The following is a 24,053-nucleotide window of genomic DNA, read 5'->3' as shown; positions in this document are numbered from 1 at the left end:
GGAATTGTCAGCAGAGATCACTAATGGCATTATTTTTCCTAAGTGTAGGTATTTTAGTGTATCATTAAATTACATCTCTTACACATGCTACATAAACCCCAAATATAAATATACACTTATTTAGACCTACTACAAATTAATAAATAGGTCCTTTTAGATTAAAGTTTGTTTTTTTTATAGTGACTGTGTCCATTCAGGATGAGAACATTTCAGCTGCTGGAATCCTAAGGCTCAAAATATTCTTGCACAGCATCACAACATCAGTGTCCTGACTATGTTTATTAGACACTTGATAAGCCCAGAAAGTTGCCTTTCTTTGATGTTGGTATAAACACCAACTTCTGCCTCATTATTGAGGACACCTCCCTGGGCGAGGCCTCCAGTGGCTCATGGCAAATTTGCATAACTCCAGCAGGTGCAGAACAAACTCTTCACTCCTCATTCCCCTGCCACTTCTGAACTAATCATTGTTTACCTCATTAGTGTGCTTCCAAACTTTTGTTTAGAAGACTACTGCTTTATTGGAGCTATTGAGAGGATTTTGAAGGCTCATCCTTGTGAAGATGCCTTGGGGAGAAGTTAGGTATTCAAACGTCTGGGTATAGATTAAAACAAAGGTGAGCATTTAAAATTTTTCAAACATATTTTTGATTGCCTTTAATCAATTAAGTCAAAAGCCAGGTGGGACATAGAAAGGTGAAAGAGAATTACTGACACTTTGCATATTTACTCCTTACTGAAGCAGATGCTGAATTTAGAAGACCAGATTCTACCTTGAATAAAAAATACTCTGTCTTTAATTTTAATTGTTCTCTTTGGCACATTTTAAATGCTTAAGATTTCCAGGGGAGTGAATTTCCATAGAATGCTTCTACTCTTTGATTTATCTTGATTAAAGTAAGATAATCCCCCTCAAGTAATAGCAAGTTTATTGTTTTATGATCCTTTGCACAGGTCTGCCATGCTTCCAGTTCTTCCATGACTTCTGTTTGTGTTATATTGAAAGAGAAATTAAAAGTCAACTCATCCATCCATCCATCCATCCATCCATCCATCCATCCATCCATCCATCCATCCCCATCTGCACCTTCCCAAAAATGTTCAAGGCATGTGTAAGTGATATGGCCTACTCGCCTGTGAAACTAAATATACTTGAATCTTGTCAACTTTGGTTATTGGCACATTTTCGAGTAGTTATTGATACATGGCTCAGATCATCCTGTGGTGCCATGGTTATTACTTTGCTAAGAAATTATGCTGGCAGGACAGCACAATTCCTGTCTTGTGTTTGGAGTGCAGCTCAGAGACCCAAGTACATCTGCACAGAGATACAAATAATTACCACTGGAGCATCCCAGGGAGAACAGAAAAAATGTCTTTTAGGGGCAGCAGTGACTGCTTGGAGCTAGGGAGGCTCCATTGCTGCATGGAAGTGAAATAAGGTCCTTTAAAATCACAAGGGAAAAGGAACCTCTATGCTACACAGATCAAAGGGCATCTCTATTAAAATTATTTTTGCAAAAAGAATATAATGTTGGAAAACCCATTTAAAATCCCATCTCATTCTGCTTTCAATAATATTTTACAGATACAGGTATTATGACTTGCATAAATGTCTCAATACTTATCTTTTTCCAGCTGGGAAAGCTGAGGCTGGAAGGGGCTGTTCTCTGTGTTTAAACAAGTGCAATTTTCAATGGCCATATGAGACTCTTAAAACACATTTTGTTCTTAAAATCCCTAAAGCTGCTTCCAAAACAACATAAGGTCAGGTACATACTGTTTACTCACGTAGTTTGTGTCCTGGAACACTTGCTAGAAAAAAGAAAATATTTATTCTGATACAGTGTAAATGTGTAAGGACATAAAATACCTACAGAGGGTAGGTTTAGCTCCCCATAAAAGTGAGATCAGAGCTCAAATGGAGATGCCAGGCCTTGCCCACTACACAAAACCATTTGCATCCCAGTTGTTGGCTGAACAAATACAGTGGAAAAAATATTTTGATTGAAGAAGCCCGAAGATTATTTAAGGTAAATAGAATCTTAAAATAGCATTTCAGTTCCGTTTTCCCAAGATGTTATCATCAAAGGCAGGGTGTTCTTGGAATCTTCCGCACATCTCTGATGCTCACATTTCCTCTCCTACAGCTCACTCGTAAACCTTGTAAATGTTTAATGGGAGATCAATCCCCTCTGCTTCCAGCGTGGTGGGAATCCTGCTGGGGATCACAGCACTTCCAACCTGAGAGCAGAGCTCTGGGAAGGCTCTATCCCTCACCTGTTCATCCATCTATACATTCTGTACATCTGCTTGCTTATCCCACTTACGTTAATGCAATCAGAGGATTAAGATTAATATTAATAAATGTTAATCTTAAACATAAATTAAGATTAACGTAAATGTGAGCTCTCTCCTGGCAGCTTATTCCAGCCGTGCCAATGTCCCCCCTGGAAGAGCTGGTTGTCCCCCACGCCCAGCTGCCAGGGCAGTGACCATCCCTGAGCTGCAGGCACGGCTGAAAACGCTACAAAATGCAGTTTATAAGAGACCCATGGAAAGCCTGGAAATGCTGCTTCCTGAAAAGCAGCTATGCAGTTTGAAAGAGACATTTTTCCTTCTCTTTTCCTTCCCTCTGAGGACATCAGCTTCTAAAGAGTCACCTGTTCTCAGCGCGTTCACCCGAAATAATCCTTTATAAGGATTAATCCTTATGGGTTTTATAATAAGGCTTTATTTTCAGGAGTTGTATGATTGCTATGAGCTGCTAGAGAGCACTTTAGTCTCTCAGCAGTGATGTAAACAAAATTAGCACTTTGCATGGTCATGCTTCAAGCAGTTACTGAACAAGGTAGTAGAAGATGCAACAACATAATGCAAGTAAGGGCTGAAGGAGAAAAACACTTCATGCAAATTAAATTTTGTTCTCTGAGGTTCCCCTCAAATCCCACAAAAATATCTGTTTGCTGTGTGTACCTGCTATCATGGGCAGGGCTGACTGTTCCTGCAGCCTCAAGCACAAAGAATTCCATGGTTTCAGGGAACAAGTAGCAATTTCTTTGCAAGCACTGCTATTTGTGTTGATATACATAATTCCTTCCCCTCCTCTTCTTGGGTGTGAGATGAAACAACAAATCAAAATCTTCATAATAACTGAAATGGTTCAAATAAGCCTAGAATTTAATAGTAATAAGAAGTTATAGATATCTGTGATTTTTCTTATTTTTAATCCCATGAGGATAAAAAATTTATATTATAAAACTATGAATTGCCCAAATTCTCCTTAATTAAAATTACATCTTCTCGGTGTCTCTGAGTCAAAATGTGTCAGCTTTAGAAAAATACCAGCCTAAATAAATTTATAGTTGATTAAAAAATAATCTTGAACTAATTTTAAAATCACTGAAACAAAACATTTTATCTAAGCATCATAAATCTACCTAAATATTGAAACAGGCAGCTTCTACTGAATATTTAACATTTTCAGTAAAAATAACATTCTTGACTACAGTTCTAGACTACAGCTCCTCCCTGGCATTTTGAAATAATTCCAAAATAATGGCATCCTGTGCCATCCATGACATGACTGATCCTTTAGGAAACATAGCAATTATAATCAGCACATAATAATTTATTTTATTTCATGTTCTTGTATCAATTTGTAGCAAACCCGCCTTGCATACAATAGAATTAAACACAATTCTTTTGCTGACAGTCCCTTGTTTTTCTATGTTCCTCAGCTTTTCAGGAACTATTGAGTTGAGCTGGCACAGTAACTGTGAATATTATTAATTTTTGGATTGGGACTCACCAACAGAACAAGACCTTCCTATGCTAAAGCGTGTACAGGCATTGGGACACAGCTCTTGTTCAGCCTTCTTTACCCCAAATAAAGTTTGTTTTTCCTAAGTGAGTAATTGCTCACCTGTTTCTGAATAACATTCCATATGTTATTGGAAGTCTTGTGTTCTCCAATAAGACCCAACTGTGCAACCTTTCCTACTAAGGAATTTCTTATTTAATTCTTTTTTTATCTTCTTGCTATTTTGAAAAGTATTTAAACAGTCATTTATTTATTTTATTTTATTTTATTTTATTTTATTTTATTTTATTTTATTTTATTTTATTCTATTTTATTTCTTTGGGGGGTATGATTGGGATCTTAGCAGCCCTCTGGCAAGTGATGTAGCTAATTTTTTTTGTTGTCACACGTAAAATCTTCTTGCTTTATGTTACAATTTTTAGAGATTTTAGATTTGTATTTCCAAAAATAATTAGGTGGACTTTTTGGAAGTGTGCTGTATTTTACCATGTTTCTATTTGCATAATTATTTATTTCATAAAATTATATAATGGGGAAGACCTCCAAGATCACTGAATCCAACCTTTGACCAAACCCCATCATACCCAGTAAACCACATCTCTCAGCACCATTTCCAGTCATTTCTTCAACACTTCCAGGGATGGTGGCTCCAGCATTCCCTGGGCAGCCTGTTCCAATGCCTTTCCTTTAGTGAAAATATTTTTCCTAATAACCTGGACCTCCCCTGATACAACCTCAGGCCGTTTCTTCTTGCCCTATTGTTAATTGCCTGTGAAAAAAGGCTGACCCCCATATGTTGTGGTATTTTATCTTTTTTTAGCCTAGTGCCTTACCTTTTATCACATGCCATATTCTCAATTTTCAACTGCTTCTCTGGTTTCTCAAAACCTTCCAAAATACTTGCCTGGACCATCAGTTTAATATTGTCTGGGTATCCTATGAATATATTTTCTATCATTCTACTCAGTAATAAGACTTTTTTTTAAAGAGCAGGTTTTTAAAAGAGGGTAGGGTCTGTAGGATCCTTTCTAATTTGATAATGCACCAGGAACAGCAAACCCTTTGCAAATCCAAGTCTATTACCTTCAGCCAAATGACTGTAATCACTCTTTCTGTGCCGAAATACACAAACCTGCATCATTTATTGGGACTCTAAATGCACACTTTTAGATCAAATTTTATCATGAGGGATCAAGCTGATCCACAGCGCAGAGATTTTCCACTTCCTGATGATTTCTGAGTTTCTGTGGAAAAAGAGATTGTAGCAGACTGCAGTGAGGTCTTCGATTATTTGATGCAACAAGTTTCTCTCATTATGTGAGTTGTAAAAGTGCAATTTGTGTATGAAGAATGCTGCAAAAACTCCACTAGAAAACCGAAATTTGCATGGCTAATATATTATATTTTTATGTTATTTTTGCATAAGCGAAGGTGTACTAAACTATTAACTAGAAAATAGACTAAAAATTACAGTGCAAGTGGAAAGTATTTGATTTATAACAACTTTTAGATTTTCTGTGGTTCAGTAAATTAATTGAATGTGACACGGATATAAGATGTAGAGGATTTTTTTTTCCTGTAATTTCCTTCAATTTCAAAAATTTCATTAGTTATCACAAGAAGCAGCAATACCACATAGAACAACTTACAACAAAATCAACCGTTTTAATAACAAAAAAGGCTTGGCTTGCTGCAACTCTTTTTATTTTGTTTCAAGGAAAAATCAGAGAGGAAATGAAATCACCTGCTGTCCCAATTAGCATTTAAATAGTCCCGATTTGGCAGCGAATTTCGTGTGCTTATTTAGGTTAAAAGAGGTGAAGAAAGCATTTGTTCTTATCTGTGCAGCTGTTGCTGGGTCAAGCTTCTCTTGAAAGGGTGCAGGGATTCATGACTGTGTCAGAATTGTTGGATTCAAGACCACTTCCTAATTCTTCATATCAAGGGCATTTTTGGTGTTATCCAGATTCAGAGCAGTGTTTTCTTTTTGCTTTAATTTCCTTGGGAAAAAAATAAAAAATAAAAAAAAAAGGCTCAGGATTGCTCCTAGAGAGGCAACTATATATATATACCTGACTTTCAAGAGTAGATCAGATGAAGCCCAGTGCTCTTGTGGGGTTATTATCACCACTCTGAGGTTGATGCCTAGAGAGGCTGACCTGGAACAGAGGCTAGACAAAGTTAAAGAATGAAATAGGGATTTATTAAAAGGCCTTCACATGATACACCTTGGGCAGTACAAGAGCCTGGCTGAGGCTACACCCAAGATGGACAATGGATCATGAGTTTTCACGCTTTTATAAGTTTTGGTCCATTTCCATATTGGGGTTAATTGTCCAATTACAGGGTTGTGCAGTTCCATCCTCTCAGTTTGCTCTCCTCAATTTGCTGTTGTTTATATTTTTTGGGCCTGAAACTGCAATGGTGTGCTCGGTTCTAGGGCTGGAAAAGGATTGTTTTGTCTGACTAAACTGTGAGGAGAACTTGCTAACACTTTATATGAAGTTCAGAGTTATATATTAATGCAGCACAGAATCTGGAAAATATGAAAGGCTCAAACTTAAGGCATCAAGGTGACCCTGTGGCAAGGGGAGTCAAACCTAAAGCACACACAGGTGTCAGATTTAGGATGAGCAGAAAGCAGAGTAATGAAGAGTGTGGTTCCATTCTGTGTGTCTGAGCAGTTGTTTGAAACTTATGACAAAGTGTTTGAGCTCCTGCCAGAAAATCAAAGGAGAGATATTCCTTAAATTTGAGATATTTCAGATATCAAAATCAAGATATGCCTCAAATCATAGGAATATTTAACTCTGCATCTTCCTGCCTGACAGAGGTATGGGGGGATAGGGAAGTTGTAGATTTGTGGCTTTGTTTGTGTGGAACTACTTCTTACAAGAAAAGTACAGCAAGGAGTCTCATGTCAGGGAGATTTCTGTTTCTGGGATGTTCACATAGTCACTAAATTTCTGCTCTTTGAACTGATTTCACCTGGTCCGAGGTTCAAGGAGGTTGTGCTGTGGCACAGCACCTCTCTGACATGGTGTGAAGCCCATCGAGAATCAGCAGAGACTGTACCACCCATGGTCCAGCTCAGAGAACATTAATGTCTCTGCATATGTTGGTGGCTGTGGGTTTCTCACTCATACAGAAAAACTCAAGGCACCAGCAGCACAAAGTGAGCATTTATTTTGGTAAAAGGAAGTTTTCAACAATCCTGTCTCTTTTTCCCAGTGCTTCCATGCTGTGAGACAGGAAGAGCAGACCTTGGTTTTATGTAGTTTCTGCCTTGTTTTCAGCGACATTCTTCATGAATATGCTGATTAGCTTGCTCCTGCAATATGTTGATGTATTTCCCCCAGAAAGTGAAGTTGAGGGTCCCTTCACACTGGTCACTGCCAAGTATCAGATGGCAAAAATTCCTCTTCTGTTGCACCTTGAACTGTATTCAAGTTGGCAGTTCAAAGGGCAAGATTTCATAACTGCTCACAGGACTGTCAGCAGATTTGTCTTATGCACTACCATCGCCCATAAGTATGACCTTAATAAATGACCTCATTTATTCTCACACCTTCCATTTAATGGAAATATTCTTATTACCCATAAAATATTGGACTATATTTAACACTTAATTCAGGGAAAACACGACACACTGCAGAGATACACTTGTTTTTTTTCCTGGCAGCATTGCAGAGCTGGTGAGTGCTACAACCAAACAAAAATCATCTTGGCCGAGACATTAAGAGTAAATGTTAAATTTATTCTGGCTAAAACTAAATCTCTGGTAATTGCTCGGCATTGTTCCTTACACAAAAAAGTTGGAGAATAAACACCATCATGTGTGTTGGGCATATGGATTGGGAAATCAGTTAATCTTGGGTTTATTTCTAGATCTGTAGAGCCATGTTTCATTCTGTTTTTTTTCTAAGCAAGCTTCCTAGGAAAAACCTGCAATGTTCATGTAGGCCCTCATTATCCTGAGCCTAAGGCAGAACAGCAGCTAGGACAATATGGCCCAAAGCACAGTTGCTATACTCTGACTAATAATCTGAAATTATTAGCTAATCAACCTCAAACTGAAATATACCTAGAAAATAAGTAAGTAATAATCTTTATGCTAATTTTAGTTAAATTATTGTGCCTCTTCCTAATTTCATCTGGCCTGCACATCTTATGCTGCTCCCAAATATGTTAACAATCATGTTCCATAAAAAAAATGAAGAGAAAGGCAAAGTGACCCTGCCCATAGCTAAATGTTTGGGAGGATATGTCATGTAATGTTCCTCTTGGTTGGAAAATATGTCCCTGGTCTGCAGTTCTTGTCCCAGCCTCTGCTGGGTGCATAAAATCTCAGTCCCTCCCACTCTGTGTCAGGATTTGTGGTATTATAACTAAAATCTACAGCGTAGATGATAGTTACATGGCATTACTAATACTATTTTATCTCCCATTTTGGTGTTTGGTGTTTGGTGTCTCCCATTTTGGTGTTTATATCCCATTTGAAATTTTCCAAAATCACCTTTATTTTTCTCTCTAAGACCTCTTCTACAAAGGTGCTGGGAGTGATAATGAAATGAATTCAGAGGCATAGAAATCTTATAGTAATGCATTTTCAGTACATATCTTTTACGACAGTAAATACATAAACCTTCATTCTATTTACAGCTTCTTTAAAAGCTTCTTTGGACTCTGTAGAAGGATTAAGTATTTTTCTCAGAATTTTTAATGTGGGTTGAGCTTCAGAATAGGTCTAGTTGCACACAAAATGTGTAACTCTCTAATGGATGTATTACAAGGTGAGTTACCAGCTGACCTACTAACTTTTGTATGATTCCCAGGGACCCAAAGGGGTTTTTTCCCAGTTTGTTTCCCTACCTTGAGTAATTTCCACATCCCTGCCATTCAGGAAGGACTGAAAGATGGACCAGAATAGGTCTAGCTGCACAGAAAATGTGTAACTCTCTAATGGATGTATTACAAGGTGGGTTACCAGCTGACCTACCCACTTTTGTATGATTCCCAGAGACCTGAAGGGTTTTTTTCCCAGTTTGTTTTCCTATTATTTCTGCATCCCTGCATTCAGGAAGGACTGGAAGATGGCCCAGAGGGCCTGCCCAGGTTGGGGCTCTGTGAACCTCATGGATTCCACAAAGCGGAGCGCAAGTTCCTGCAGCTGGCTCAGGGCAACCCCACATTACCCACAGGCTGGGCAGAGAGGAACTGAGAGCAGCCCTGGGAGAAGGACCTGGAGGTGCTGGGTGAGGAAAAACTCCCCATGAGCCGGCCCTGAGTGCTCCCAGCCCGGAAACCAGCAGGGCCCAGGGCTCATCCAAAGCACTGTGACCACCAAGCCCAGGACGGGGATTCTCCTCCTCTGCTCTGCCCTTGTGAATCCCCACCTGGAGCTCTGTGTCCACTCTGAAGTCCTCAATGTAAAAAGGACATGGAAATGTTGGAGCAAATCCAGAGGAGGCCATGAAGGGCTCTGGAGAGCTCCCCTGTGGAGCCAGGCTGGCAGAGCTGGGGATGGCCAGCCTGGAGAAGAGAAGGTTCTGTGGAGACCTCACAGCAACTTCCAGGGTCTGCAGGGGCTCCAGGGAACTGGAGAGGGAGAACTCATCAGGAACTGGAGTGACAGGACACAGGGAGTGGCTTCCCATTCCCAGAGAGTAAGTTTAGCTTAGATATTGGGGAGAAATCCTTCCCTGTGAGGGTGGGCAGGCCCTGGCACAGGGTGCCCAGAGAAGCTGTGGCTGCCCCTGGATCTCTGGAAGTGTCCCAGACCAGGCTGGATGGGACTTGGATTAACCTGGGCTGGTGGAAGGTGTCCCTGCCCATGGTAGGGGTGGCACCAAATGGGCTTTGAGGTCCCTCCAACCCAAAACCTTCTGGGATTCTGTGATTCTATAAGGTAAGATAAATATAGGCTTTAATCTTTCACAGAACACATTTAACACTTCACTGTTTCTGTTGCAGAAAGTAATAACTGGACTCCCATCCAGCTTTGATTTAGTTAAGAGCATTAGGAAGCTCTGTGTTTATAATTTGGAATTATATTGAAAATTTTCTTGCCCTGATTCTCTGTTTAGCTCACCAGTGCAATTACACTGCTTCTTTAGAAATAGTTGCAATTTAGTCCACTGGACAAAAAAAAAAACCCAAAAAACCACCAAAAAAAAAACCCCCAAACAACCCACCAGGACCATTTTTAATAAACTAACATTCCACATTTAATTTGGAATTAATACAAATAGTTTTTCCTAAAAGAAAAGCACCCTTTGCTGTGGTAGAAACATTTTTATATGCTGAATAAGAATTCTTGACTTAATTTTTTGTGTGCAAGTAGAGATCTGAGCATTTTCTGCTACCAGTGAAACAACACTTGCATAGGAGGAGAACATTTAGATGCAAAGAAGATCATCTGCACATTCCCCCAAGAGCTAAGCCATAAACAAACAAATACAACACCAAAGGTATTTTCAGGAAATATTTTGGTTTACCTCCTACTCCTTTCAACAATTTGAGTTGCTACAGACAACAATAGTGCAGATGCTATATTTCACAATATCAAGACAGCATTTATGCATATGTTTGTGAGATTTACACTTGTGTGAAGCCAGATTCATCCCAGAGGGTTGGTAGAAACAACTGCCTTTATAAATTCAAGTGCAGGTTAAGTAACTGTCATCCATCAGTGCTGTAAATAGCACTGCTGGCATCAAACTGGAGACAAAAAGCCTCCACTTTGGAAGGATAAACTTATAAATTGAATAGAAAATGAGCCAAATAATGCACACTGTAGAAGGTTAAGCTGATACAACATTCTTTCTGGAAAAGGAACAATTCTGGATTTTATATACAGCTTCATAAATAAGGCTTTGGATCAGTATTTCTTTGAGAAGATATTTGAGACTATATATTTTGTATGAAGGCAACAATTCAGGTACCTTTTCCCTCTTTCAGGCAGTCAGGAGTAACATCAGCTTTTGCTTGGAACAGAAGGCAATTTGGTCTCTGTGGCACCAGGCACAAGCCAATCCTGAGCATCATTAACATCCCAGAAACAAGCAAGCAAGCAGCTTCCAAAGGCTTTAAGGACTCAAATTCCCTGCCACACTACCCAGGTCATAAAGTTTTTTTGTTTGGCTCTGGGTACGGGGTAGAAGGAGGTCATGGCTGCTCACAGCACTGCCAGAATTCTTAGCCTGACTGTGCCTCATTTTTCAAATGAGAACTAAGGTGAACAAGAGCACTCCCTTGAAATTTTAAATCATTTATCATGGTGTGGGTTTGTCTCTAGGCCTCTCTGTTGCCCAGTACTGCAGATCAATTTGTAGTTCTGAAACAGAAGTTGTAAAAGTGGTTATAAAAGGCATTTCAAAGACTTTGAGACTATGAGTTGTATCACATAATGATGAAGAATTTTAGCAGTTTGTGTTTCCCCTGTGATTCATCTGCGAGTATCCATCAACACTGAATCTATGAATCCTCTGCTCTGTTTTATTTTCTCCAACAGATCTTTATGCTGATTCATTCTTCATAAACTGTATTTTCATGTGTTGATTTATGCACTAAAATACTTCCACAGATTCAAATTTCTACCTTATCTCTACAAGAAACATGGTTCAATTCTTTTTTGTTTTAGTCAGGACAAAAAGGGATGGAAGAAGACCATGATTTTCATGCTGATTTTGAAGCATTATAAGGTGTAGCCAAATCCCTAAAGTCCAGCCCAGATGAGAATTCCAGAGACTTTTCTGTTTCATTTTCTTAGGATCCAGAATAATTTGGTTTTTTTTCCTGTACAACTAACTACAGGGACAGGACCATAATATCAATTGGCTCTTAAGGTTAGGCAAAAAGACTGTAAACAGAACTTTTTGCTTCTCTTTCTCATAACTCTTCTCCTTATTTTGCCAAAAAGCTCTTTTCCAGGGCAGTCTTCTCAATTTTAAAGGTTAACTACTGTTTTAGCTATAGGTACGATACATTCTTCTCTGAAAGTGAAACAGTCTTTTACCCCATTTACAAAGTATAAATCCAAACTTTTTCCTCATGTTGAATTTCAGGCAATATTGGCTTTCATAACAGTCACAAATAAAATGGAAAAAAAGGAGCAAGAATCTTCCAGTCAGAGGATTTTTTTTTATTTCATTTGTCTTCTGCCAGTCTAAACAAATGCACCATTTTATCAAATCTGTTACCTGTTTAGATAATAAATTATTCCAATGAGCAGATGTGAACTAGGAAAAAAGGATGCTTTGAGCTTGCATGTACAAGGTATTGGAAACTCTCTTGGTACTGCCAAGGGGAGAAAGAGCAGTTTTCCAATCCCTCTAGGACATATGACAAACCACGAAATCAATACTTTTTGCAGGGAAAAATAAATATATAAACCAGTGAGAATGGATTATTATAATTATTTAGATGGACAACTACTTTTGACTCCAAATATGTCACCATCTTACCTGCAGGCTCTAAACCCAAATTGTTATTATAATTTTTACAGGATCCCAGACTGGCTGGGGCTGGAAGGGCCTCTGGAGATCACCCAGCCCAAGCCCTGCTAAAGCAGAGCCACCAGAGCAGGGGCACAGCATCACAGCCAGGGAGGTTTGGAGTGTCTGCAGAGAAGGAGAACTCACAGCCCCTCTGGGCAGCCTGGAAAGATTTTCCTCATATTTGGATGGGACTTTCTGTGTTTCAGTTTGTGCCCGTTGCCCCTTGTCCTGTCTCTGGGCACCACTGCAGGATCTGGCCCCATCCTCTTGGCATTTACCTCTAAGATATTTGCATGCACTTACAAGAACCTAGAGGCCAGAGCACAGCTAAGAAAACAAACCCCAGAAATAAAAAAGAGGTGTAAAATCTATTTCCTGCTTACTCAGCCTGTAGGAAACACCTCCCAAGCATCCCACTCATTTTCCACTTCAGATGTAGCAGAGGCAAGGGTAGGTTTTACTGGGAATTCTCCCTTTCCCCTCTGCTCCCTGATACCACTGTCACAAGCAGAGCTAATGAATCATTTGCTTGGAACTTAACCCTTGTCTTACAAGCCTGTGCAAACTGGTGAGGTCTTACAAGATAATTCATCACTCTTAGATGGTTGATACAAACATTTCACTTCTGAAATGTTTTCACTCCTCCTGTACTTGCTGTTTATCCCTTGTGCCATTTGCAACATGCTCTTGGTAAATGTGTTTCTGCTTTGTTCTCTGCTGCTTGGTAATTGAGCTGTCTTTGAGGCAGGAGGTAAATTAGATTTTTTAGTCATCAGGAGCTACAAAATACCTTTGTATGACTATAGGTTCAGCTAAATATGTGGAAAGTGAGTTCCTGAATGAATGTTCACAAAGGTGTTGGGAAGTTAATCACAAACCCTGGGTAAAAGGCAAACACCACAGGACAAGATACAGAAATAATTCTCCCTTGGATTTTGTCCAAGGAGGAAGGAAATCTTCTGAGGAGGAAATTTTTCAGTACATATGTTGTAGAGGCTAAATATCAATCAGGAATGCACAAAAGGAAACCACATTCCTTCCTCTTGCGTCCTTTTGATGTTCATGACAGGTGAGAAGTTTGAAATCATTGATGTCTCAGTAGCTGACTCAGTAATCTGACTATCAGGAGTCATAAAAAAGAAATATATCTGAGTACATTCTAGGTATAATGTATGTACTTTTTATTAAAATTCATTAGTACATTTGCACATATTTCTTATGCATAATGCAAGAAGATAGTGAAGCTGATATTGATGAATTCTAGTTCTGGAAGTAGAATTTCAAATGCTAGGAAGCTGATAAAGCAAAAAAGGCACAGAAAAGAAAAAAATAACTAGGATAAAAAGGTATTAGGATAAAAAGAAATCCTACTGATAGTGCTTATTCACTGCAAGGTAAAAGCAATAATATGGAAAAAATTGCATATATTCAGTAAACCTTTCTGTTTTGACCTTGGCAAAATGTCAGACAATTACAAGCAGAAATTTCATAAAGAAATACTTTCCATTTCATCGAGGGAAAATATGTTTAAAATTAGCTTATTATTTCTTGAATGTTTTTTTTTTTTTCTGATCACCACATGTAGATAATTGAAAGTGTTAAGGGACACAGATGAGATGTGCTCTGTACTGTCTGCTTCTTTTCCTCCAGGGAGGTTGTTCTGTTTATTTTGCTCATATTGCCATGTTTTTCTCTATTGTCATGTATATATACCTCCATACAAAGGTAGAGTTTTCAGGAGGCTGCTCAGCCACATGTAACTTATTCCCTTCCTTTTCACCTTGGATAGAAAAATCAACCACAACAAGCATTTAGTAAAGATTTTGGCAGATTGTCCATTGTTTAACTGATTGTAATAAGCATTGAAAGTTCTATGACCTGTGCTGATAAGGAGAATTTTTTTCAGACTTGACAATCTGTGAATAACACAGTCTAGATCAGCCCACATCTGGCTGAATCCTCTCTTTAAAATTCAAGTTTTTTTTTTTTTTCCTAGCAAATATTTTATCTACTTCCTGTTTTGGAACTGCTAGCAGGTAGAAGATTAATATAAAATGGAGCTATTTTCATCTCATCTTGGCCTTATTCAAACCATGGCCTCAGGCATCAGAAATCTTGAGGCTTTTAAAGAAGGTAGGAGGAGAAAAACACCATATATGCTCTCAGTGAGCTGTTCTGCCAACAGCAGAACTTGCAGCTGCATGGGAAAACATTGGATTCAGGCTGCCACTGTCATTCCAGCCCATTCAAAGCAGTCATGTTCTCACCATCCAAGAGTGAAGGTGCCTCATTTAGAAGACATTAAGAGAAAGGAGCACAGAAGAGTTCTTTTGTATTAGAAATTGTATGAAGTTCATTTTCCAAGAGTGTTTCCACATTATGTCACAATATTATTCAATAATATTTATGCTTACCAGGAATAATATTGATTTATAAAACACAATAAATTACTCCAAATGAGGTCTAACATTGTTAATTTTGCCTGGGCTCTGTTTTGTGAGTGGTCGCCCTTAAGTAGTTAGGAAGGATCCATCAAACTCACAGTAAATCTCTTTATAGGCTGATTCAGTCACTGCAGTGGAAGAGATGATATTCCCATTTCAAATCTCCTCACACTACCATTTTAGAATACAATGGCATTTTAAAAATTTCCTTTATCTAGTTGTTTTATAGACAGCTTTCCATAGCTCCCCATGCCATAAGATTTAAAAGGTATTGAAATGAATACAGTGATAGAAGCAAATATAATTAATGTACACATTTGGAAAAAAAGCTATGGCCTGAAACTCAAAAGAGACATTGTCAGCCTTAGGATTCCTTTCAGATCCACTTGGAATTTAGGCTTCTTTGAAGATAAAAACTTGTCCAAAACTTGTATGATACTTTACTAACAAGTCTTTCCTGTCAGAACACTAATGGTTTCCTGAGATTAAACATCTCTCTCAATGCCATTAATAAAAGAAATAGTGCTGAAATGACAACTGCATTTGAAAGTGTGATTCTTCTCATCCCACACTGACTCTCTGGCTGGTCATTCTTCATGGGAGCTCCAGAGCTCCCACGGCCATGGCAGCCAACCAGCCAGGGATCAGATTTGGGGCAGCACATGCAAATCCACGGCTCTGATATCTGGGAAGATGGAGAGAATGCTGCCCATGGCCTGGGGCACTGCTTATGATAATAACATGATTCCATTATAAGCTTCATCCTAGGAGCCAGGCTGACTGATTTCCTCTCTCTTCTGCAAGCCTGGGAATTCTGAGCCATCATCCTTCTCCACAACAGGCTTTGCCTGGAGCACTAAAGAGCTCCATGCAGTGAATCACACTGGAAATAGATGGGCAGCACATCCACCTGCCATTCCCTTCCTTGAGAACATCATGGAAGCTGCTGGGCTGGGCTCCTATAGAGCAGAAGAAGAGGAAGAGTAGGAAAAAACAAGCTTCTCATAGCTCCAGTGCTTGTTCTCAGTGGAAAGCTGGTTTTCTTGAGCAGCAGTCAGCATTGATGGTGCTATTCCATAGGAGGAGTTCTGATGGATGGAATTCAGTGGTTCTGTAAAGCAGCATTTTCTCTGCTCACAGGAAGATTATTAACTCTGAAATCATCCGGCTTTTAAAGAAGGTAGGAGGAGAAAAACACTATATATTCTCTCAATGAGCTGTTCTGCCAACAGCAGAACTTGCAGCTGCATGGGAAAACATGGGATTCAGGCTGCCACTGTCATTCCAGCCCATTCAAAGCAGTCATGTTCTCACTACCCCAGAGTGAAGGTGCCATGCTATTCCATGGGAGCTGTTCTCCTGATGGATGGAACTCAGTGGCTCTGGAAAGCAGCATTTGCCCTGCTCTGAGTAAGATTATTAACTCTATCAGGCCTGCTGGTCTGCCTTTGGCAATGGGCACGAGCTTGATTTCCAAAGGGGAATAATGCACATTGGACACAAAACAAAATGTTTGGGGCTGGGGAGTTTGTGTTAGAGACACTGCAAGACAAACAGATGGAGAAAGGGGTGACAAGAGAGGAGACAAGCACTGCTTGCAAAATGAAATTTAGATTAAAAACAGAAATTACATGGCGAGGTATATAGGTAGATATATTTATGTGTCATATGAAAAAGGAAGATAAGGATATGATTTTACTCAGAGTGACATTGCTAAAAAGGGAAATCAGCTCTAATTTTAGGAGCTACTAGTGACCCAGAAAGCATTTGTGAAAACCTCCTCACTCAGTGTGCTAGAAATAATGCATCATAACCCCTCACCCTGAACTTCATCCCAGCTTTTACCCTGCTCCTACATTTTACTCTCATAAACCTAGCTTCTTCTGAAGTTTGAAATATTTCCTCAGCTCTGGAAGCTGCTCATTGCTTCTCTGTTTTCCAAATCCAGGTGTACCTGCTCCTGCAGACAGGCAGACACTTCTAGTGTCCTGCATCCCTATTATATCTTCAGAGATGAACCTTCTTGTTGTCTCTCCCAGAGAGTTTAGGTCTTCATCTCTCCATATTCCAAAACACTTTATTTAAGAAAGACCTCAGCAAAATAAAAAAAGCTGTTTTATAAAGTCTCTAAAAGCTTCATTTCTGTCTATGGCACAATTATAAAAATGTCATCTTTTTAAAAGGGCTCCATCTTCCATATTCTACTCCCCCAGATACCTCAGCAGTGATTTTCAAAGAATGATTACTTGCTGCCCTAATAAATGTTCCTATTGATATGTTCTGAACAAAAAAAGCATGACAAAACTTTTACAAAAGCATTTTTGCCTACTTCCTCTCTAAATATACAGGAAAAAAAAATCCTTCTGTAGCAAATATTGTGGGAGGAACTCAAAATCATTTAAGCCAAGCAAGTTTCTCTCAGTGCCTGAATAACCCAGTCCCTGGATTCAGTAAATAAAAGATTTGTAGTAGGTCAGGGCAACCTCAACTTGGAAATTCTTCTGAATTTGTCATGGATGTGGCCATTGTTTCCAGTTTAACTCTTCCAAGAAAGGATTTGCTGCTTGTGGAGAAGGGCTGTAAGACATAACTTCTGAGCCCACTGTTGAAAGAGAGACACCAAGGAAGGCAATGGGCTCAGCCCAAGGTTAAGAGGGGATTCAAACAAGAGCTGTAATTACTTGCACAGAATGTATCTAATATTTAGAAAATTTTTCAGTTGCCCAGCATGCATTAAGAGCTCTAAAAATTGGAAACTGGAAATGGCAATATTCAAACTGAAAAGAGAATGCACCCTCTGTAGTTAAATACCACAACAGATTGCTGAGGATTTCTGAGAAATCCTCAGGATTTAAGTCAAGTTGAGATGTTTTCCTGGGGGACAGTTTCTTCTCAGTCCCAAAGGTGTGACAGCAGGAGGCATTTGGTGAGGGTCCTCTGACTGCACTAAAAAGGGGGCAGGTTGAGTGGATTAAGGTGGTCTTTGTTCTTAAATATCTATCTATCTATCTATCTATCTATCTATCTATCTATCTATCTATCTATTTATTTATCTATCTATCTATAAAAATAAATAAAATAAATGAAAATCAGATCAAGGGTGGCAGCAAACTGTCTTTTATAAGAATTGTATCTTTTCTGTTAATATTGTGTTTGAACCTCAGCTCAGATAGCGAGCTTAGAACGAAAAGTTTCCTCGAGGCATAAAATAAATATTTTACAACATAAAACTTGTAATATTTTTTTGTGGTATCAAAGCAAGTCTGTCTTGCTGATCTGTTCAGGAACTACAGTTAATCAATATTTCCTGATGTATTCAAATGAAAAATATCACCAGAAAGCAGGGAATTTAAACAACAAAAAGATGGAAGATTTTTTTATAATTGACTTATTTTTTGGTGGTTTGGTTTGTTTTTTACTTGAAAATTACATTTACAGCGCAGGGTAAGTCACTGTTTTTAGTGTCTGCATTAATCAATATACACAATGAAGATTTTTTTCACTTTACAGGCAAAAAATATTTGTGTGTAATTTTTTAATTTCTCTCCACTCATATACAGTAGTTCCATAAAAGCTGCAAATAGAAGTTACTGGTTTCCTAGTTTCCTAAAGGAAAGGAAAGTCGTGAGAGAAAACTTCAAAACCTGACAACTAACATGGAAAATCCCCTATCAGAAAGCAATTCTCAAATACTAATTTAGCACACTTAGATGCTTAGAGTCTTTAGGAACTATGGAGATCTATTTAACCTCATTCCCTTGACTGATAAATGGCATTAAATTTCAGTTATGTTACAGAAATCTCTCCCTACCATCATTCTTCACATTTGTTTTTGATTAAAAAATGGCATCTGCCAGAATGTGTCTGAGAGGAAAGGCAGTTTGGATCCAGGAGAGAAAGAGGAGGATGCTGGAAAGCCGAAGGGCTACACAAAAATGTATTTATCTGGGTTCTGCTGATAACTGTGGACTTAAAAATGTTAAAAAATCCCACTGCTGAGTATGTGTTACACAGCCCTGGTCATTCAGCTTCTGGCAGCCCTTGGTTTCTGGCATCCCTCAAATATTCTTTTTTTTTTTTTGCTTTATCTTAGATTTCTGCTTCTGTGTTAATTTTCTGGGTGAGCATTTCTTTCTGTTTACCTGGGACCTTCAGCAGGATCTTGCAAGGTCGCTAAGCTCTTTGCTTTTCCACAGTCTTGTCTAACAGCAATCCTAATTGATGTGGCTGTACAAAAGACTCAACAAAGTGGTGGCTGAGGCAGAGTCCTCAGGTCCCCTGCCCTTAATTCCCAGAGTCTGTAACCAAAACTGCTATTGCTGCATCTGGGAGAAGCCAAGTTACTGCCAAGGCTGCCTGTCCTGTCTAAATTTGAGGACAATGAGTCCTTCTCACTAATAGCTCTAGCTGGTATCTTAATTGGCAAGTAAATTAATAAAAGATGTGTTTATAGCTGTGCAATGAGCTTGTTTGTTTCCCTGCTGTCATTGATTTACTTTGGAGAGGGGAAGGAGGCAAGTCTTTGAATTCGCTTCTATCCCTCTTACTTTTTTGGAATCAGTCTTTCTGTCTGTGTATTTTCTCAAAATGGAGGCCAAAAGTATAGAAAACTGGAACTACCACAGTAAGGTCAAATGTGGTGCAGTGTTTCTATAGGTTATGCAGTTTATCTAGTTCTGTACCTAAGTGATTAAACATCAAAAGGCAGAGAACGTGGACTCTTTCTTGTTACGATTTTAAAATTCACCTTGTTCTAACAAAAATACCTGTTGCATCAGGTCCATATTTGGGGAAATCATTGCTTTAATTTCAGTTTCTACCAAATTGGGTTGTTTCAGAGCTAAATTCACATCAGAGGCCAGCCAAAATCCGTAGGAGCAGCAGCAACCTAAGTGGCTTAGTTTTTATTTATTTCTTTCCCAACAATTATTTTATTATGGAGTACTTTCCCCACTTCTAATAAATAACCCTCGTTGCTTGTCCTGTCTATAACACATGACAGAGTATCACTGTCAAGGCCTGTTGTAATTCCCAGCGGGTCGCCCCCAGCTACTCAGCAGAGCAGAGTCGTTTGCAAATGAAGGACATTTGTCTGAATGACACATTTCTGAATGAAGGCTGCTTTGTTTTTGCAGAGAGTTTGGCCGCTGGAAAGTAAACAATCTTGCTGTGGAAAGAAGAAATTTCCTTGGCTCCCCACTGCCACTCGCCCCTGAGTTCTTCCGTAACATAAGGCTGCTGGGACGGCGCCCGACCCTTCAACAGATCACAGAAAACCTGATCAAGAAATATGGGACACATTTCCTGCTCTCAGCTACCCTGGGAGGTAGGCTTAATTCTTGGGAATGTTGGGGATGAGCTTGGAGTGAGTAGACCAAAAGTGCTGGTCACAACTCTTCCTCCTCCAAGCCGCTAGGATGGGCAACGCTCTCTGTGGAAGCAGGTTTTGTCCACAGGTCTTGGGACTCCTCTCTTGGTTCTGTGCATAGAATTTTGAGTAGAAAAAGAGAAGAAATCCAGTTGTTAAGATGGAGGTGCTTTACCTGAGCTCTTGCTGTGCTGCCCCATGTCTTTTGGGAGTCTTTCTCTGTACTGAGGTCATTAAGGAGAGTGACTTTTTTTTTTTTTTTCTGTGAATGTTCCCTGTAACAATTTACATTGTACCAGCTTACAGAAGTATGTGGGTCCATTGCAGTCCTGCAGAAATGGTGCCAGAAAACCAGTAACAAGTATTTCCAACAAATCTTTTAATTTGTGAGACTTTTAAACTACTTTGTCCATTGGAAAATCCCTATATTGTCACTCTGCCCTTTTTAGAATTAGTCTTCACTTAACCAGTGGGACTGCATTTTCAAAATGGGATGATGAGGCTTTGCCATGTCATTCCCATTAACTTAATGGAATCTGCATCTTTCGGTCCCCACAGACTAATCTGGAAAGGGTAGCCCCATGGATAATCGGGATCCAGTCACCAGATGGATTGAAGAAATCCAGTGAAGAGGTCTAATGTTCAAAGGAGAGCATAAATTGTTCCGAATGAAAGATAATTAGTACCTGTGATTACCCATCTAGGCATTACACAATGAACTGACATTTTAGAAATGCAGCTCTATCCCATCGTGGGTGATAATACTAAAGATAATTCTGGTGATTGAGTGTCCCTCCAGCAGGACAGGCTTGTCAGAATCCTTTATTCACCTGAGGAATGGTTCTTTTTAATACATTGCATAAGTGAATCCTCGCCGTTTGTAAAGGAAATTAGAACCCTCCTCTCTTGGCTGATAGCTGAGGTCTGTAACTACCCAAATGGCTCACAGAGGCTTCCTTTTGAAGGAGACCATCCTAGAAACAAGGGGAATTTCTGTCTTGCTCTAGTTATTTTAAAAAATAAAGGGCTAATTTCTAACATTTTTTTGGGAACTAGTATCTCCGTGGCATTACCACTACAATTTGAAGAACAATTTATGTGTGTTGACCAGCAATTTGTAAGAAAAATCCCCAAATTTATTTTAATTACTTTGAATGTTTTTCCATGCAAATATACACATTTTATAAGTGACTGATTTCTTGAGTATGGAACACATGGCACATTTGAATAGGAAAACTAAATGCTGAAGAGAAAGAAAATGTTTCTTAAAATATAGAGCATAAGAATTAAAGCTTTGGCTGCAGCATGCATCCTACTTCAAGGATTATCCAATGGTAAAAATAATTTTTCAGTATTGCCACCTATCTGCTAATTATTATTGAATGTAAGTAGGGATAGCTCCTCAGACATGTGAAGAAATTCATTGTCAAGGTGAATTTGGATCTAGCAGCTCTAGGCAAACAGTCTGACATTGACCACAGCTGATCTTTGTATTCAAAGCAGCATTATCACACTGATCACCACAGAGCTCACAACTTTCAGGAAGTCTGGACCTAAGTAAAACTAAAACTTAATGATATTTCCTTCGAAGACATTTGAAAATTCTAGCTTAGACCTTCAATATTCTCCCCAAAACCTCAGCATTTACTGCAGGGGAGCTGAGGTAGGGTACAATTTTCTCACCTCAGACAGGCTCTAAAATGCCGTAGCTGCCCCAGCCTTGCCCAAATTTTCACTCAGAGGGAGACAATGTTGACTTCTGGGCTCTGTCACTGCTTAATGAAGTCAAAGGGAGTTTTCATATTAACTTGGGGTTTGATTTAGGTCCCTAGTGTCAATTTTTAAGCATGATTCGAGGCACACCTGCTGCCTTCCATTATCACTGGATGGGTGCTGAATACTTTGACAAATTGGTTCAATTACAATAATTACGGGGAATTAGTAATTTCTAAGAAAGCTTTCATGAGGTAGCTAATAAACCCATACTTTCCTGAATGTGTTAGTTCTCATTTTTTGAGCTGGATTGAATGGGGATTCCCACAGATGCTTGTCCACATTTGATTAACACATAATTAGATTTTTTTATTATTTTAATAATGTATTAGTACTTTCCCTTTAATTACAAGTTGTTTTATTGTGAAAGCTTGTCACTTATGCAGCTTGTTAAAAGCAGAAGACCAAATGGAGTGTGCACAGTACTTTTATTTAATGAATCCCCAATCATCTGTATTCATGGACAGAAAGGAAAACTTGGCAAATGAACGATGCTGTGATAAGATTTGTGTGCCTCTGTGACCATTTGGTTTCCATAAAGATCCCTTTTTGAGCATAAAGGGAACTCTTGCACATGGTTGTTTGTGAAACATTCCCTAGTCTTTATTCACAAACACAGAAATACACTCCTCAAGGGCATCCAGAAATGAGAACTAAGGGAAAAAAGATCCATATTTCTAGCTGCCACAAGATAATGTGGAAAGTGACATTTCTCACTGCTTTTATTTCTTATGGAAATTTTATCTCCTCGTGCCATAAGCCCAAAGTCCATAACGAGCATCTCCAAGCTGCGCAATCCAAGGACCTTGTGTGACCCAGCGGATTGAGCACTCTGTATAACTTTCCCTCCTTTTGTTTTGCATTTATACCTTTCTCTTCTGCCTGCCCACAGCCTCGTGCAATGAAGGTGCAGTTTGCTGGAACTACACTTCAATGGCTTGCCAAAAACCCAGATGTGAGCTTCGGATCTGGAGGGTGTTGGGAAGCCTGGGGTACCGCTGTGGGGTGGGGGTAGGAGGACAAAACCCAATATCTCCCGCATTAAAGACATTCCCTTTAATGCTGTTCCTGCAGAAAAGGCAATTTAGCAAAGCAATAGAGTTGGTGATGAGGATAATTAGCACACCATAATGACAGGCTCTTGTTTGGGTGAAGCGAGGCTGATTTGGGCGCTTTGCAAGACCAAGAGAGCAGGTTTTGCAAGGAAGTGCTCCTTGCACCTGGAAACTGCTCTGAACGAACCAATTTTCAGGACAAAGCCAAAGCTTCTTGGGAAACGAGAACCTCGTTAGGCGACTGCCTAAGTGGTCATCTGAAAAGCTCCGGGTCGATTTATTTTTACTGCTATTGTCAGTCATCTTTGCTCAAGGTGTTCATTACCAGACCATCAATCCATTCAGCTCTCCGGGTCAGGAAATAGCCCTTGATGTTGTTGAAGGCTTAGTGAATCGGAAGGAAAAGAGGTGGTTTTGTCTTTAAAACAGACAGTCTTAACAGGTGTGGGCAGATCAGCTGGACCCCAACCTCTCTCCACTGATTAAAGCCCTGCGAGAGTGATGGTTACACCTTTACTTTTCAGCTTTTCTGCCCCTCATTAATATTCCCCTGGAGCTACGAATTAGTCTGCCTGCAGAGACGGGGGAAATTGTCAGGTGGTGTAAAACAGTGAATCTCAATGGATTCTGAAGGATTTATTAGCACTTACACTAACTGCTGATATGACCTTTGCTTTCCATACCACTCTCTCAAGGTAAGATACAAATTATTGGCAAATGAGGGAAGGAGGAGACAGTCTCAAATGACTGATGTGACATAGAAACTTGAAAATTTTGCATCAGATTTGCAAACACCAGTCACCCCCCTCCCCTCCCCCCTACCCTGGGTATGTAAATTCCCCAGAATTTAAGATTATGGAAGATAAGGGGAGGAAAAAAAGCACAAAACACATTAACTTTCTTTCCTCTCCTGTTTACTTAATGAAGAAAAAATTTAAATCCTTAAACAGATGGTCTGTATAGAATTAACGTGCACTGTTATTCACTTGAACCATGGAAATGATACCACATCTGGCCTGACATTAATTTATATCGTTTTTGAGCCTGTGCATTTCCATCAGCATCTGCTTAAGTTTGGGAAAATGACCTGAT

The 24,053-nt window shown here is 39.3% G+C and overlaps 1 protein-coding gene across 2 annotated transcripts in view; it reads left to right on the top strand.

Moving 5' to 3' along the window:
* Positions 1-24,053, top strand: part of BRINP3 (BMP/retinoic acid inducible neural specific 3) — a 199,927-nt gene that overhangs the window by 90,126 nt on the left and 85,748 nt on the right. For both annotated transcript variants that reach the window (XM_002189920.7, XM_012575151.5), the window contains exon 3: positions 19,901-20,091. In XM_002189920.7, the coding sequence (XP_002189956.1) occupies positions 19,901-20,091 (191 nt within the window). The remainder of the gene's footprint in view (positions 1-19,900; positions 20,092-24,053) is intronic.

This window comes from Taeniopygia guttata, chromosome 8 (assembly GCF_048771995.1).
Source record: "Taeniopygia guttata chromosome 8, bTaeGut7.mat, whole genome shotgun sequence".
In the NCBI taxonomy this organism is placed as follows: Eukaryota; Metazoa; Chordata; class Aves; order Passeriformes; family Estrildidae; genus Taeniopygia; species Taeniopygia guttata.
This window is presented reverse-complemented; position numbering and strand designations above follow the sequence as displayed.